Here is a 16,426-nt window from a genome sequence, read left to right as displayed (position 1 = left end):
AATGATAGATGGATGGATATGGACCGGCAGAAAGATAGAACTAGTTAGACAAAATAAGTGAATGACAGGCAGACAGAATGACAGAACGATAGACAAATTGAACGATAGAACAATGGACAGAGAGACAGAATGAATGATAACCAGACAATGATAGAACGATAGACAGAAAGAATGGATGGACGGACAGATGACTGAACTCGACAAACAGAATGATGATAAATAGGCAGAATGATAGAAACGAAGACGGATTTGATAGATGGACAGAACAGTAAACAGAAAGAATGAATGATAGAAACAGAGAGAATAGTACAGTAGACTGCAACAATGATAGATGGATAGACAGAATGAATGATAAACAGACAGAATGATAACGGTAGAGAGATAAAATGATAGACGGACAGACAGACAGGATGAATGATAGAGAATGATTTAATGGTAGACAGAAAGACAGAAAGGTTAGATAGATAGAATGATAGACGGACAAACCGACAGATGGATAGGTGAACAGGCAGAATGATGGAACTAGTCAGAATGATGGTACAGTAGACAGATACAGCGATAGATAGATAAACTGAACGATAGAAGGGCAGAAAGACAAACAGAAAAGTAAACAGAATGATAGAACGAAAGAGGCAGACCCATAGACAGACAGACAGAAAGGAACACACACACACAGACAGATATATATATATAAACAGACCGATCAAACAGAGTCTCTCTGATAAAAACATTCAGCCTTTAACTTGACAATCAACCGAACAGGTGTTTCATTTTAAATGCTAATGAGTGAGAGCCAGCATTTGCATGAAGATACAAAAATAAGAAGTGGTGTGATCAAAGCACTGCTGAATGGACACTTTTGAAGGTGGTTCCTCCTTTTGTTTCTGTATTTTATTCATGGATTTTTGCCTTAATTATACAGGAATGACATGATGCAGATCAGACTCGCACCTCCAGCACCACTGCTGCACCCCAGTTACAAAAGAGAGACAAATTTGTGGTTTGTGATGGTTATATTGAGCAAACATAGCATTTTAGAAGTCTGTTTATGCATGCACACACACACACACTTCAAGACTCTACTAACAGTTAAAGAGCTGAAACAGGTATTAATACACTACTTGTCAAAGCTTCAATCTAAACACTCATAACTGAATGGAAAATGATGCAAAGCCACAGGAAATCACGTTGTCCTCCTTTTCATCTGTAAATAAAGAGAAACACTCGTGTTTTTAAATGCTCACAATGCTTAGTTGTATTAAATGTGCATTTGGAACAGTAAATCTGTAAAAAAAAAATAAGTCTATTAAAAAAAACTACTTGGAATGTCAATCAGGTGTACCTGAATACTTTCATGACCAAACAACATTAAACTATTTGCTTTTATAATCACATCAACACTTACTTTGATGTGTTGACTAACATGCTAAAACATGTGTAAAGTAGAATATAACTTTATTTATTTAGAGTTACTCAGAATTACATTCAGTAAAATGAATACATGTGAATAAATATAGGAAAATAAATATGTGACTCTGGACCATAAGTGTCTTTTTTTATTATTCAGATTTATACATCACATGCATTATTAGGATATGCTTATATTCGGCCAATGTATAACTATTAGAAATCTGAGAGCTTAAAGAAATAGATTTTTTAAAAGAAGAAGAAAGAAAGAAAGAAAATGGGGGAAAAAATGAAGAAAGCGTTCTTGCAGGACTCCCAGAGTTCATCAAGATTCCTTGGACTCATCTTCAATGCCTCCTCTATCTTACCCCAGACATGCTCAATAATCTTCATATCTGGTGACTGGGCTGGTCAATCTTGGAGCACCTTGATCTTCTTTGCTTTCAAGAACTCTGATGTGGAGGCTGAAGGATGAGAAGGAGCGCTATCCTGCTGGAGAATGTGCCCTCTCTTGTGGTTTGTAATGTAATGGGCAGCACAAATGTCTTAATACCTCAGGCTGCTGATGTTGCCATCCACTCTGCAGATCTCTCGCACGCCTCCATACCGAATGTAACACCAAAATATTGAGAATCACTTTTTAAAGGGGCTTAACAATGCATATTACTAATTTAACATTGCAATTTGATACATTTACAGTAGGAAATTTGCTAAATGTTTTCATGGAACAATCTTTACGTAATATTCAAGTTGTATCGGTCAATTTTATTTTTTTTAACATATATAATTTTTATTTTTATTGATGTATTTTTGGCCAAAATATACCCATGCAACAAGACTGGATTTCTGGTCCAGGGTCACATTTTAAAATGTACAGAATTCCAACTTCCTCATTCCAGTTATTAAAATTATTATTTACATGTCACACAGTTTTCAAAATAAATTACATCAAAATAGTCAAATAAATCCACGTTAACCATATTCCAAAAATAACAGAATTTGTTATCACTTATAAAGACGCACTTGAATAGATTTTCTGCCATCATTGACTCATCCTCCACTTGTTCCAAACCACTTTGAGAATTTTGTCTTCATAAAGACAGAAGATATTTTGAAGAATGTTGAAAATTGGCAACTGGCATTTGTTTTTCCTACCATATATGTCAATGGTTACCAGTTTCCAACATTCTTCAAAATATCTTCTTTTGTGTTTATCAGAACAAAACAAAAGAAATAAATCTCAAACTGGATTGGAATATGCCAAGGGTGAGTAAATGATTGAAAAAAAAGTTCATTTTTGGGTGTACTATCACTTTAAATGTGTCAAAATGACTCTAAAAAAACACCCAGCTAATTGCACTTAATTTAAAACTTAAACTACAATTTATTTTATTTTATTGTAGTACCGTAAAACATTCGGTATGCATTTTAGCATATTAGTTCTGAATAAATTTTCTCCATTATAAATGGACCTCGTATAAATATACAAAAATATTTTTCTTCACAAGTGAACACTTGAATGAGAGCAGTCAAACCATGATCCACATGTAATATTGGCCATATGCAAGCACACACACGTACCGTTTGTTTTTAGCACACATGGTTGATTAGAGTGGGCATGAATTGTCCAGAACAGATCGTCGTATCAGTACCTCGTCAATCTCAGAGTCAGTGGCACCCTGACACACGCACAAAAAAATAAAATAAAGAGCGTCACATTCAGATAATGCAGCTGATGAAACGTGAATGTGTGTGAGAATATATGTGTGTGTGTATGTCTTACTTACACAGGCTAGCCTGTGAACTGCTTTGGGAGATGTTAAAAGACTCTGAACCCGTTTCTGAACCTCCTCCCACAGATCAGGAGAACTGCAGAAAACACAATTAGCTCAAACCCACCACAAAGCAATTCATTGCTATACCTATTGCTGACACAGAAGAGGCCGGTTGTACAAAACGAGATGAACAAACTCAGAGTTGCAGAGACATTTCGGTTTGACAAAACCAAACCAATCCAACCTGGTTAAGGTCAGGTTAAAAAAAACTTGAATGGTTATAAAAATCCTTATTATCATTAAAAAAAAATGTAGTTAGTTTAAAAATCTTGTACAACATTAATGATATTGTAGTTCTGGAAACATCCTACTTTTGTTTTTCCGTCTGATTTTATGGTGGGTTTCTTTTGATCACCCCCTGACACTTTAAAGAATATCTCAACGGCTAACACAAGTATAAAAGCCTCATCTGTTTTATGAGGTCCATGCGCAGACAGCAGAGGTCTGCAACGCAAAGTATAAATCAGCTTTAACCAAAAATAAAACCTGCTTCGAAGTTAGTGGTGTAGTCCAAGTTGATGACAGAACCTTATTAAAGCCAATCCACCTTCTTAAACCCAAAATCTTTTTGAGTTTCCTCAAACTAAACACAAACTGGCCTCTGATCAGTTATTTGAAGAAACTCTGGCTATTGCAGTAGCTTAAACTAATACAGATTGTGTGGAATGGATTTGATGAGGAAAATATGAGTTGGTTCTTCAAAAATAACATCCGTTAAATCCATTCATGTGTATCTACCTGGGGAAACGCTTGTAAACATACCCGTTTTGCCTGTGGAGCAACGCTTGTAAACATACCCGTTTTGCCTCTGGTGCTCCACACTGGAGGGACTCGGGATGGAAGATCCTTCATGTCCCATGAGGGAATGATAACGGTTCACTTCATCAGCGATGTCAAGGAGATCGTCTGTGTCTGAAGAGTCCTCGTCAGCCATCTGAAATAAGCACAGTCTGTTTCTGACAACTACACTCAGTCAAAGACAAAATGATTATCCCTCTAGTGAAATTATTTCTCAAATATTTCTTAAGTGATGTTTAAGAGATCTAACTTTTTTCCCTATTATATTAGTCTTCTTAAGCCTTTAAATTGCACTTTACGCTGAATGCTGGTATCTTGCAAAACAACTAGCATAATTTCAGAATCGATATCACTACAATTCACCAAAATTGCACAATAGAAGTTTGGAAAAATGTTGCCTGGTCTGATGAGTCTTGATTTCTGCTGCGACATTTGGATGGTAAGGTCAAAATTTCTCAGACTGTTTATTTTTTAACATGACAATTTCAACGACGAGTTCACTGTACTCAAATGGCCTCCACAGTCACCAGATCTCAATCCAATAGAGCACCTTTGGGATGTGGAGGAACGGGAGATTGGCATCATGGATGTGCAACCAAAAAATCTACAGCAACTGCGTCATGCCATCATGTCAATATAGAGCAAAATCTCTGAGGAATATTTCCAGTACCTTGATGAATCTACGACATGGAAGGATTTAGGCATTTCTGGAAGGTCCACACCGGAACTAGTAAAGTGTACCTAATAAAGTGGCCGGTGAATTTACAGACGCAAGCATGTTCATCTATCAAAACCGCCAACAGCACAGTATATAACAACCGCACGCAAAGTGAAAACATTGCAATGCAAATCCATATAACCTTGAAATCAGCACACAACAGATCTAACATTAACCTTGTATAGGGGGTGCACCGTTCCCGGATGTACTGCAATACCGGGTCGATACGTGGAGTGGACGGAGCAAGCCCCTATTCCATCTCCCTGTTCCAAAAATCAATTTAATATATGGTGCCCGGGTAGGGCACGTATCAGATATTAAACTGATAAGAACAGATACTACACTTGATCTTAGCCAAAAGGCCGAGAAGCGATACCCACAAACTGTCAGCAGGAGGGACCGCCTTCCGGGAAACAGTAAAGACATTGTCGGCGAGCCTTTTTACACCTTTTAAAAACCACACAATCATCTATATATGCACTTATAAACACCAAACTCTCTTATGAGAAGTTGTTTATGTAGCTCGTTTTAAAATGAAAGCGGTTTTAAAAGCAAAAACTGACTGGAGGAGGGACTATTATAATGAGCACTACTACCCCTCCAATCCAAAGCATGGATTCTACTTTAGGAGTATTTGAAGATAAAGCGGTTATAAAAATCACAAAATGTTTCAAACAGTGATGAAATGAAAGCGCTTACAACACGAGCGCTGAGGTAAAACGCATGGAACCAACACAAGGCAATGTAAAACACGCTTTTATACACGGTAAGGGTTCGCCCCCAAGTGGACACAAGAGGAATTGCATAAACACTTTCTCTTCTTACCAGCACAACACTGCCGCATGTAACAACCACGCACCTGGAGCACACCTCCCCCTCCCTAATGTCCGACGCGACATCTACTTCAGGTCATGGAGTCTTTACTAATGAGGTGAACCGTCGGACATCATGCAAAGACAGTGCTAAAGTGCTTCAAAAACATGAGTAACCACATATAATGCATACGTATAGTGATTAAAAGCTAAATAACGCTGTATAAAACAGCAGAACTAAATTATACTACATTCACCTACATTTGTAGGCGCCTCCCTGTCCTGTTACAACTAACAAACAACGCCTAAAACTAACGTTAACTTACAAACAAGGCAACATACAGGTTCAGTAAAATGCAAACAGTAAATATGGCTGCCTATAACGTTAAAGATGCATCTTGAGGCGGATATAATAAGGACACTTTCACTAGTGAGAGCTAGTAAATAATCATGAATGTTTTCTGATAATAAAAACACCTGTAACATTAGGCACATGCAGCATTTCTCATCTGTTTGGACGTTACAGCACATAAATAAACATTACAGACATCTCTTTTAATCCACTACATAGACAACACTGGCACGCTCGAGTGTAGTGGATTCTCCATTAGATGCGCACGTTTGTCTCGCTCGCCTTGCACAAACTTTACGAGCCTAAACATATTTATCTTCGTGGCACAAATAAAGTAATAAAATATTAATCTCAGTGACACAAATAAAGTAATTAACGCGCAAACTAAAGTCCACCGACGCATCCAAAACGTAACGACGCTAAAATACCAAAACGTTACCTGTGTTACGCCGGAGTAACAACGGAGTAACAGCAAAACTGTCGACAAGTTCGACGAAATATGACAATAAAAACATTTGATTCTCGACTAGTGTTATATAAAACGTTTTAAAACACTCACCTGAGAGCACGAGTTGTAGTTTTTCACCGAACATCGCAAAACTCACCGCGAACTCGAGTCCCACACAGCATGACGTTGCACTTGCAAACTTGCGCGCGTTCACGAGACAAGGTGAAAAATCTTCCCTGAGGTGTTATTTAAAGGTGTAAATGTAGGACTGACACCTAGTGGTTGAACTAGATATTGCAGTCCAAATTCAAAACAATGGAGAGCTTTTTTTTCTCTTGTCGACAACACGCAGGTTGCCAGATTGACGATACAAACCCTCTTTGTATCTTATCTTTATATTATGCTTTATTTAATGTATATTTCTTGTTTGTCTATTATTATTTTTTAATACCTGTGTTACGCCTATGTCCAATGTTAGACTAGCAAGGCCACAAAACAACGGAGTAACAGCAAAACTGTCGACAAGTTCGACGAAATATGACAATAAAAACATTTGATTCTCGACTAGTGTTATATAAAACGTTTTAAAACACTCACCTGAGAGCACGAGTTGTAGTTTTTCACCGAACATCGCAAAACTCACCGCGAACTCGAGTCCAACACAGCATGACGTTGCACTTGCAAACTTGCGCGCGTTCACGAGACAAGGTGAAAAATCTTCCCTAAGGTGTTATTTAAAGGTGTAAATGTAGGACTGACACCTAGTGGTTGAACTAGATATTGCAGTCCAAATTCAAAACAATAGAGAGCTTTTTTTTCTCTTGTCGACAAAACGCAGGTGGCCAGACTGGTAGCACCAACATTAGCGAGCTTATTTTGAATTACTTACACTCTTTGTATCTTATGTGTATATTATGCTTTATTGTATGAATATTTCTTGTTTGTTTAATTTTATATTTTATTATTTTTTGATACCTGTGTTATGCGTAGGTCTAATGTTAGACTACTAGCATCACAACAAAACAACGGAATACCTGCAAAACTGTTGACAAGTTTGACAAAATATGACTATAAAAACATTTGACTCTCGACTAGTGTTACAAAAAACATTTTAAAACACTCAAATGAGTGCACGAGTTGTAGTTTTTTACCAAACATCGCAAAACTTGCCGCAAACTCGAGTCCTACACAGGATGGCGTTGCACTTGCAAACTTGTGCACGTTCACGAGACATATCTTTCCTGAGGTGTTTAAAGCTATAATGCGTAGGAATGACACCTAGTGGTTGAACTAGGCATTGCAGTCCAAATTCAAAACAATGGAGAGCTTTTTTTTCTTTTTAGTCGACAACACACAGGTTGCCAGATTGAAAACACCAACATTAGCGAGCTTATTTTGAATTACTTACACTCTTTGTATCTTATTTGTATATTATGCTCTTTTGTATGAATATTTCTTGTTTGTCTATTATTATATTTTGCTATTTTTTGATACCGGCGTTACGCGTAGGTCCAATGTTAGACTACAAGCATCGCAACAAAACAACGGAATAACAGCAAAACTGTCAACAAGTTAGACAAAACATGACTGTAAAAACATTTGATTCTCGACTAGTGTCACATAAAATGTTTTAAACCACTCACCTGGGCGCCCGAGTTGTAGTTTTTCACCGAACATCGCAAAACTCACCGCAAACTCAAGGACGAGAACAACACGGGATGACGTTGCTCTAGCAAACTTGCGTGCGTTTTTTTTTTTTTTCACCCGGTCTCTCCTCTACCGTCGACATCACGCAGGTTGCCAGATTGACTACATCAACATTAGCAAGCTTAATTTGAATTACTTACACTCTTCGTATCTTTTTGTATATTATCATTACTTTTATATAACTGTATAGGGCCCAAAGGTGATCCTTGTGGAACCCCACAGTTACTGATTGTGTACACTGATTGATGATTACCAGGGCAAACACATTGTTTCCTATTTGCTAAATATGAAGTCATCCATTTAATAGAAATCCACATATACATAAAGCACTGTCTATTTCATTCATATCTTTGTTCTATTGTGTTCATTTATGCTTGTATTTTTGAGTATAGATGTAACCTCGCTGGTCCTACACCAGCCAAACCGATCCGACCAGGTATCGAACCGGCGACCTTCCGCATGAGGGTCAGTTGCTCTACCAAGGAGGCTAAAGACCACAGCCTCTAACATTTGTCACAAGAGCACCTTTAGAGGTCACAGGAGTGAGGTTTACCTGCACAGCACTTACTAGCTGGCCCCCGTTATATAGTGAATGACACATGATATAAACAACTAACCCAAGATCTGGAATAGCTTCTTCTCAGGTCTCCTGAAGAAAAAACATGCGGTGCATATTATAAGTATGGTTTAAAAATTAACATATTGGTTAAACAAAGCATGTCAAATTTCACCAAGCTAAAAAAAAACAGCATGAACAAATATGGCAAATACATGTATTGCAGCGTTCATACCTGCATCTATCAATGGTTTTGATCGATGTGGTGACAGACTTCTAAATCTGGGCTTTCTGGCAGAGACGGGTGAATAACCAGAAGATCTCTGATCCTACAGCGCACAAAATAAAACATACAGAGATTTAGAAACAAGAAACTAAGGCCTAATATTCATATGTGCATATTTGGCGACAACTATGTGCACATGGCAGGATATAAGCATGCAATACTGTATTGTCCCAAGTTAATATGGTAAAACTTACATCTTACATTTAATTCACACTTATTTATAAAAGCACTTCTTACGCCCACAAAAGTGTTGAACATTTCATTGGTGCACCGATTAGTGTGTGTTTGAGTGTTATGTCAAATGTTTACACTTATTTAAAAGCACCACTATTAAATTGACATTCATCAGAGTATTGAAGAAGCTTATTTTAATATACTAATGCTAAAAATATGCAAATTTTACAACTGCCCTAGAGATAAACAGATGAGTTTTACCATTTCTGAAGCCGATATCCGGGTCTGGTAAGAGCACTTTTAGCTTAGCTTTGCATAAATCATTGAATCGAATTACAACATTAGCATCTTGCTAAAAAAAAATGACCATTGTTTAGATAATTTTCTATTGTATTTAAAGCTTGAGTCTACTGTAGTTAAATCAACATAGTAAGTTGATTGTGAAAAGTTGCTATTTTCTAGGCTGATATGTCTAGGAACTACACTCTCATTGGAGCTTAATAATCAAGCAACTTGGTGCTGTAACATGGTGGTGACAGGAGCAATGATATTATGCAGCACCAGAAAATAGTCCCTAGCTAGGTAACTTCCAGTGTAATATCATTGCGCCAGCTGAAGCCATGGTACAGCAGCAAAGTTCCTTGATTATTATGACAGAATTAGAGGAAATGCATTATTTATATTTATTATATATCTAATTATTTATTCATATTTATTAATGTATATTTATTTATTTACCTATAATTAATTATTTATATTTATTATTTATTTAATATTTTATTATATTAAAAAGAAAAAATATCAAGAATCGTAGTTAGCTGTTAAGCAAGATGCTAATGGTCTAATCCAATTCAATGATCTATGCTAAGCTAAAGTGCTCCGGGCTGACCTAGAAATTGTCTGAATGGACAAAAACATGTTAAAACTCAACTCTTTAACTAGGGGAGTTGTAAAATTAGCATGTTTTCAAAAAATGGGTAGTGTTCGTTTAATGTGATGTAAATAAAGCTCTTTACATACATTCTTACAATTCTGAGTTATAAGTGAGACTCAACCATTTAGTCTTGCTCACTTAAACACTAGCACCAAATACAGAAAATACGTCATGCAAGTAGACATGTGGTCAAGTGCAAGAGCTTGTGTGCCCTCTGCTGGTCATCACCAATTTATCAAAAACCAAACAAACAACCAACATCTTATCTCATCCACCATTCCCACAACATATCTTTTTTCCTAGACTATTGTATTTTTAATTATTTATCAAGGTGTGGAACACATTTATTGAAGATATTTATTCAGAGACATGCATACTCCCACAGTCCAAAAACATGCGCTATAGGTGAATTGAATAAACTAAATTGGACATTCACACACTACTACACTTCACTTTGGACTGTGGGGGAAACCGGAGCACCCGGAGGACACCAATACGAGGAGAACATGCAAACTCCACACAGAAATGCCAATTGGTCTAGCTGGGACTCGAACCAGCGACCTTCTTGCTGTGAGGCAACACTGCTAACCACTGAGCCACCGTGCCACCCCCTGATTATTTTCTGATACCTGGTCTGTGTTGTGGTTTCTTCTTTGACTGCATGGAGCAGAGGAGAGATGTCTAAGGGATGAGCTGCTGCTCTGTTTTCGGGACTTTCTAGAGGTTTTCCTCCTCATTCTCCTCTACAGATAAAAAAACAATGTTTTCAACAAAATAAAGCAGTAAAGCTGATCATTTCGAAATCTATGTTTGTTTTTACCACAGGAAGAGTTAGGAAGCCATTGTCGCTGGAGATTTCACTGATTGTTGTCTTCGTGGAGAACTCTAATCTTGGAGAGATACCCTGAAATGATCAGTCAATATAAAAAAAAAACTATTTTAATTTAATTTTAATAATGCAGATATTTATTTTTGTTCTAAAGATGAAAGATGCTAGAGGTGTTTCCTCAGTCTAATCTAAAGAAAACTCTATTTCATCACACTTTAACTTTCTGAGAGAAGATAATCAACATAACGCCACATTCACACGGGGCGTCAGCGTCAACGCTTCCCATTCACTTTGAATGGGTGACGCCAGGCGTTGCCGAACTGCAATGTGGATCCGTCAGCGCCGCTTCAGAGACGTTGCTCACTGCAGGCCAAATTTCATATTCACAAGAGCAAGTTTTGTAAGTGTAAACCTTTTTTCCCTAAATTTAAAATTGAAATGAAAATGTATTTTGAGTGTATTGATCAACCAACTTAGAAGCAATACGAACAAGGACTTTGATTAAGGACTTGGCACTTTTCTTGGACTAAATGAGTAAAAACCCCAGGATTGTTGCTGTTTGATTCATGACATTTGTTGTTATTGTTTTTCAAGCATTTAATAAAATATATATATATTTAAAAAAAACAACGTAAAAAAAAAAAAAAAACGTTGTTCGCTGGACTAGCTCAACTTTTCAAGCGCCGACGGAAGCGTCAGCCAATCAGATCGCTGTATGCAAATACACCAGCTAGACAGTGGCCTATTGCTGACTGAATTTCATTGGCTGATGCTTTTATGACGATCGTTTTAGCCCCAACTTCAGACACGCCTTCAGTCAAGCATTGACGCTGAAGCCCCGTGTGAATGGGGCGTAATAGTTTAATAACCAATTTCTTTTGTCTTTGACATGATGACAGTGCATATTATTTTACTAGTTATTTGTCAATATATTTGTATTCAGCTTAAAGTGTATTTTAAAGGCTCAACTTGGTTAATTAGGCAAGTTAGATTAAATTGGTCAGTCAGTGGACAATAGTGGTTTGTTCTGTAGCCATTCAAAGACAAATCATTTCTTAAGGGGCTAATAACATAGACCTTCGTACATTTAATTTGTTTAAATTCCAAAAAAAAAAAAAAAAAAAAGACTTTGAATTTTTTTTTCTCTAAACCAGGGGTGGCCAACTCTTTTGCTGGAGAGCCACCTTCCTGCAGATTTCAGTTGCCACCCATATCAAACACACCTGAACCAATTGATTAGGACCTGAACACCACATGATAATTACGGGCAGGTGTGTTTGATATGGTTTGCAACTGAAATCTGCAGGAAGGTGGCTCTCCAGGAACAGAGTTGACCACCCCCGCACTAAACATATATATTCCCTATATAATTATTATAATATATTCCCCATATATTATAATTTCCTTCCTCTGTTGAAAATCACTCTGGAAATATTTGGAAGACAATTAAGGACTAATAATTGTGTCTTCAACTGTATATACATAATTATATGCAATAATTTATGTAAGTCTTTTTTTTTTTACTATCTGTAGTACTTTCTGAATTATGAGTAATAAAAGGAGTTTTTTTAATATCACCTCTGAATAAAAACCTCTGACTATATGTCACAAAAACAACAACAATAACTTTAAACCAGACTCTATCCAATGCTCAAACAGGTATGCAAATTATTGCCTTTTTTGTATATAACATTGCTGAACTTGAAAACATGTTTGCAATGTCTAATTACAAGGGCAAGTATGGTGATTATTAGTGAGGGGTTTTTACCCTATATGATTTTCACCATGCACTACTTGACAAAAGTATTGTCACTTATCCAAGTGTAAGGAACACCATATAATAACTTGACTTCTAGTTGGTCATTTGGTATCAGAAGTGGCTTACATAAAAGGCAAAGGCCTCTAGATTAAACTTATTTAACCAAAATAAAATATGATCATGCCTTTTAAATATTTAATTAGGACAGTAAGGTCATAATGCAGTGGAAACAGAATGAATATTGTGTCTGACTCCATCATGAGCTTGGAGGACTGCATCCATACATCTCTGCAATGACTCAAATCACTTGTTAATAGGGTATATGCCGAGCTAGTGCTGTTCCCATGCTAATACACTTCCGGTGAGCTGTTATTGTGAACTTTTTTCCATTTTATACAGTTCCTTATACAGCATCGATGTTATAATGTCATTAAAATACATTCAGTTAAATAAACTTTAGCATTTATTTAGTTGCTCAAGCGTAAAACGAGACAAAAAGATGTTTACTCGCATGCGCCCGTCAGAATCGGCAGGCTATCGCAGAAGCTCCATTGAATATACTGGGGTAAAATAAATGCTCATATTATAAAGACATGACGGGGGAAATGTAATTTAATGCAGTGCTTCTTGTACAATCTGAGACCCACTTTAAATCGGATATCACTCAGCCAGTGGAGATCGCTGATTTTTAAAGAAAACAGACCTTAAACGCACCAGATTTTGCATTGGCATTCAATTCGCCGGAAGCGATTAACCCAGGTTACTGGCAAATTAAAAGTCCTAGTAGCATGCTTCGGCATATACCCCATAAAGTAATCTGCAATGGCAAAGAAAGCGTTCTTGCAGGACTCCCAGAGTTCATCAAGACTCTTTGGATTCATCTTCAATGCCTAATCCGCTATCTTACCTCAGACAGGCTCAATAATGTTCATGTCTGGTGACTGGGCTGGCCAATCATGGTTCACCTTGACCCTCTTTGCTTTCAGGAGCTTTGCTGTGGAGGCTGAAGTATGAGAAGGAGCGCTATCCTGCTGGAGAATTTGCCCTCTCCTGTGGTTTATAATGTAATGGGCAGCACAAATGTCTTGACACCTCAGGTTGTTGATGTTGCCCTCCACTCTGCAGATCTCTCACACACCTACATACTGAATGTAACCCTAAACCATGACTTTTCTTTCACCATTTCTGTGAGATTCTTGGGTCCATGTGGGTTCCAGTAGGTGCAGTATTTGAGATGATTGGGATGCAGTTCAACAGATGATTCATCAGAAAAATCGACCTTCTACCACTTAACCAAATGATCAACTAGAAGTCATTATTTGTTGCTCTTACAACTGGGATCGAAGACAAGACTTTTGTCAGGTAGCAAATAAGGTGAGTACTAGAGTTTTTTACCCTATTCATCTGCAGTGTTTTGAAGAGCACTTACAGGGAAAGTGGGATGTCGAGTCATCAACACCTCTCTTTCCACTCCAGAGAAAGACGGGACCAGCTTGGGCTCTGGGAAAAGAAAACTTCTAGCATCTTCTTCAAAACTAGCCAGTATTTCTCCAGCTGCAAACACACATTTTGGTGTGGTGGTTAGAAATCTGCAACATGAGCCATTTAGTCATATCTGAAAAGTTAATACAAGTTGTACCTGGAGGAATCAACTGAATGAGTTCAATTTTCACTGCTTCATCTGAAGAGGAGGAGAAATACACATTATTAACTAAATGAACAAATTGAATAGATTTAAATTAAAAGGGGTGACGCGGTGGCGCAGTAGGTAGCACTGTCGCTTCATAGCAAGAAGGTCCCTGGTTCGAGCCTCAGCTGGGTTAGTTGGCATTTCTTCATGGAGTTTGCATGTTCTCCCCGTGTTTGTGTGGGTTTCCTCCAGGTACTCTGGTTTCCCCCACAAGACCAAAGAAATGTAAAATATATGCTCTATAAGTTGGTGGTTCATTCCACTGTGGCAACCCCAGATTATTAAAGGTATGACGCCGAAAAGAAAATGAGTGAATAAATTAAAAGCCTTTAGTATTGAAAAGACTGTTTACTTTCATGACTTTGTTTCTAAATACACTTCAGCTGAAGGTAATATAAGTACTCAATTTAATACTTAAGTGCACTTAAGTGTAAAAGTACTAATAAAGACCACTTTGATTCTTTTTAACAATAGTTATTACTCTTGTGAAATGCAAGTGTGCTTAAAAGTATTGAAATTATTAGTATTAATAAGCACTACAAGAATATGGTTAGAGTTAATGATAAGGGTTAAATGCATTATGCGTAACTAATTGTAATTACTACAGTAAGTACATGGAACATGTGTAACAACAACACCTTAAATAATAATTATTACCTAATATAATGCTAATGAAACCCAGCGAGCACCTTGATGTCAAAACAACATCAACGTCAAAGAGCAATTAAGAAATGGTAATCGTTTTGATGTCAAAACCTTGACGTCCGTTTGACATCCACACATTTATCCCCCTTTGACCACCAAAATAACAACACAGAGAAAGTATCCTAACATAAATAAGTTTTACTCATCTGAAAGCTTCAAATTCGAATTGCAAATTTACACTGGAATAAATGTTGTTTCCAAACTACCTTGATGTTAATACAACTCCAAATTGAGGTCTAACATTGACGGTAAAGGATAAGGGTCAGGACAGTCCTGTAATCGATTTTTGATATGTTTTCTGATTTCAATTTAATGCTTTTTTATTTTAATAACATTTTTTATTGAATACAAGAATAATAACATCACTGCATCGAAGAAAAATACAATAACAACAACAAATAAAATAAGAAAGAAGAGAGAAAAAACTATTGCAAAACCTCAATCTTTAAGAAAAAAAAATTATCATAATCTTTAAGAAACGTATTATTTTCATTATTATTAATAAGCTTAAGAGATTCAATATAGTAAGAAATTTCAACAAGGAAAGTATTAAGTATAAGTATTGTTTTTAGGAACTTATTTGAATTCAGTGTTAGACATCAATTTGATGTCGTTTTGATTGACATCAAGGTAGACAATTCGAATCATTCTGCATTTACTGAAGTAATTTTAACACCAAGATGCCCGCTGGGAATAAAAAGGCACTTAAATGTACTTGATGAGTTTTTTCAAATATAAATCAACCATTTTTTCTCAAGATAACAGAAGTATAAAAAAAATAAATGAGAATAATAGAAATGAAGGAGGAGAAAGAATAAGCAGCAGCTCACATTGAAGAAATTCAGCTATGGCTTCAGGATCAGTGGCATAATTCAGTATCTACAAAAAAGAGTTTATAAAACACTAAAACAACTATAATAGAAAGACAATAATAATAATAATAATAATAATAATAACAATAATAATATCCCTCCACCTTTTCGAAGCGGATTTTCTCGCGAATCAGTATCGGAAACACTGCAGGAAGACATTCAGACTTTCTGTACCGATTCATCAGACTCACACTGAGGTAAACATCATCTTTAGCGGGCAGATGAACCCCTGGACAGGTAATCTACAATAGAAATATATAAAACTTTTGACACACAACATGCCAGTCACAACATAACTTACTGTGGTTATTCGTGTTAGTTAGTTAGTATACGACATGTCTCTGACCGTCTCAAAGTCACTCATTTTAGTTGGTAAGCTTGATAATTATCTATAAATAATCCCTCACCGCCCTCAGGTGGAGCTCAACGATCACTTTAACCGCTTTGTGAGGCATGTTGTGTCCCGTTGTTACCGCTAACAAACTGTTATTTTCTCAAGTTCACCCATAACATGGACAGCTCAGGAAAAGCGTCGCGTTTCCAT

The 16,426-nt window shown here is 36.7% G+C and overlaps 1 protein-coding gene and 1 non-coding gene across 10 annotated transcripts; both read right to left on the bottom strand.

Annotated features, from left to right (window-relative positions):
• Nucleotides 1-857: 857 nt before the first annotated feature.
• spata6l (spermatogenesis associated 6-like) lies at nt 858-16,426 on the bottom strand. Of its 9 annotated transcripts, none has more exons than XM_087258975.1 (13): nt 16,229-16,426; nt 15,987-16,124; nt 15,841-15,913; nt 14,255-14,296; nt 14,045-14,169; nt 10,848-10,931; nt 10,657-10,770; nt 8,869-8,962; nt 8,695-8,726; nt 4,040-4,176; nt 3,195-3,276; nt 2,989-3,086; nt 858-1,204 (listed from the first exon to the last, which is right to left on the bottom strand). In XM_087258975.1, exons 5-12 carry the CDS (start codon nt 14,066-14,068, stop codon nt 3,015-3,017), a joined length of 639 nt encoding a protein of 212 aa, XP_087115101.1. In that variant the 5' UTR covers nt 14,069-14,169; nt 14,255-14,296; nt 15,841-15,913; nt 15,987-16,124; nt 16,229-16,426; the 3' UTR covers nt 858-1,204; nt 2,989-3,014.
• LOC137496265 (U2 spliceosomal RNA) lies at nt 4,942-5,132 on the bottom strand. The gene has a single exon (XR_015496685.1). It is a non-coding gene; the product is annotated as a U2 spliceosomal RNA (small nuclear RNA).

The sequence above is a fragment of the Danio rerio genome, chromosome 7, assembly GCF_052040795.2.
Source record: "Danio rerio strain M-AB ecotype USA chromosome 7, GRCz13ab, whole genome shotgun sequence".
NCBI classification, from domain to species: domain Eukaryota; kingdom Metazoa; phylum Chordata; class Actinopteri; order Cypriniformes; family Danionidae; genus Danio; species Danio rerio.
The sequence above is the reverse complement of the archived record's forward strand: the minus strand, read 5'-3'. Positions and strand labels throughout refer to the sequence as shown.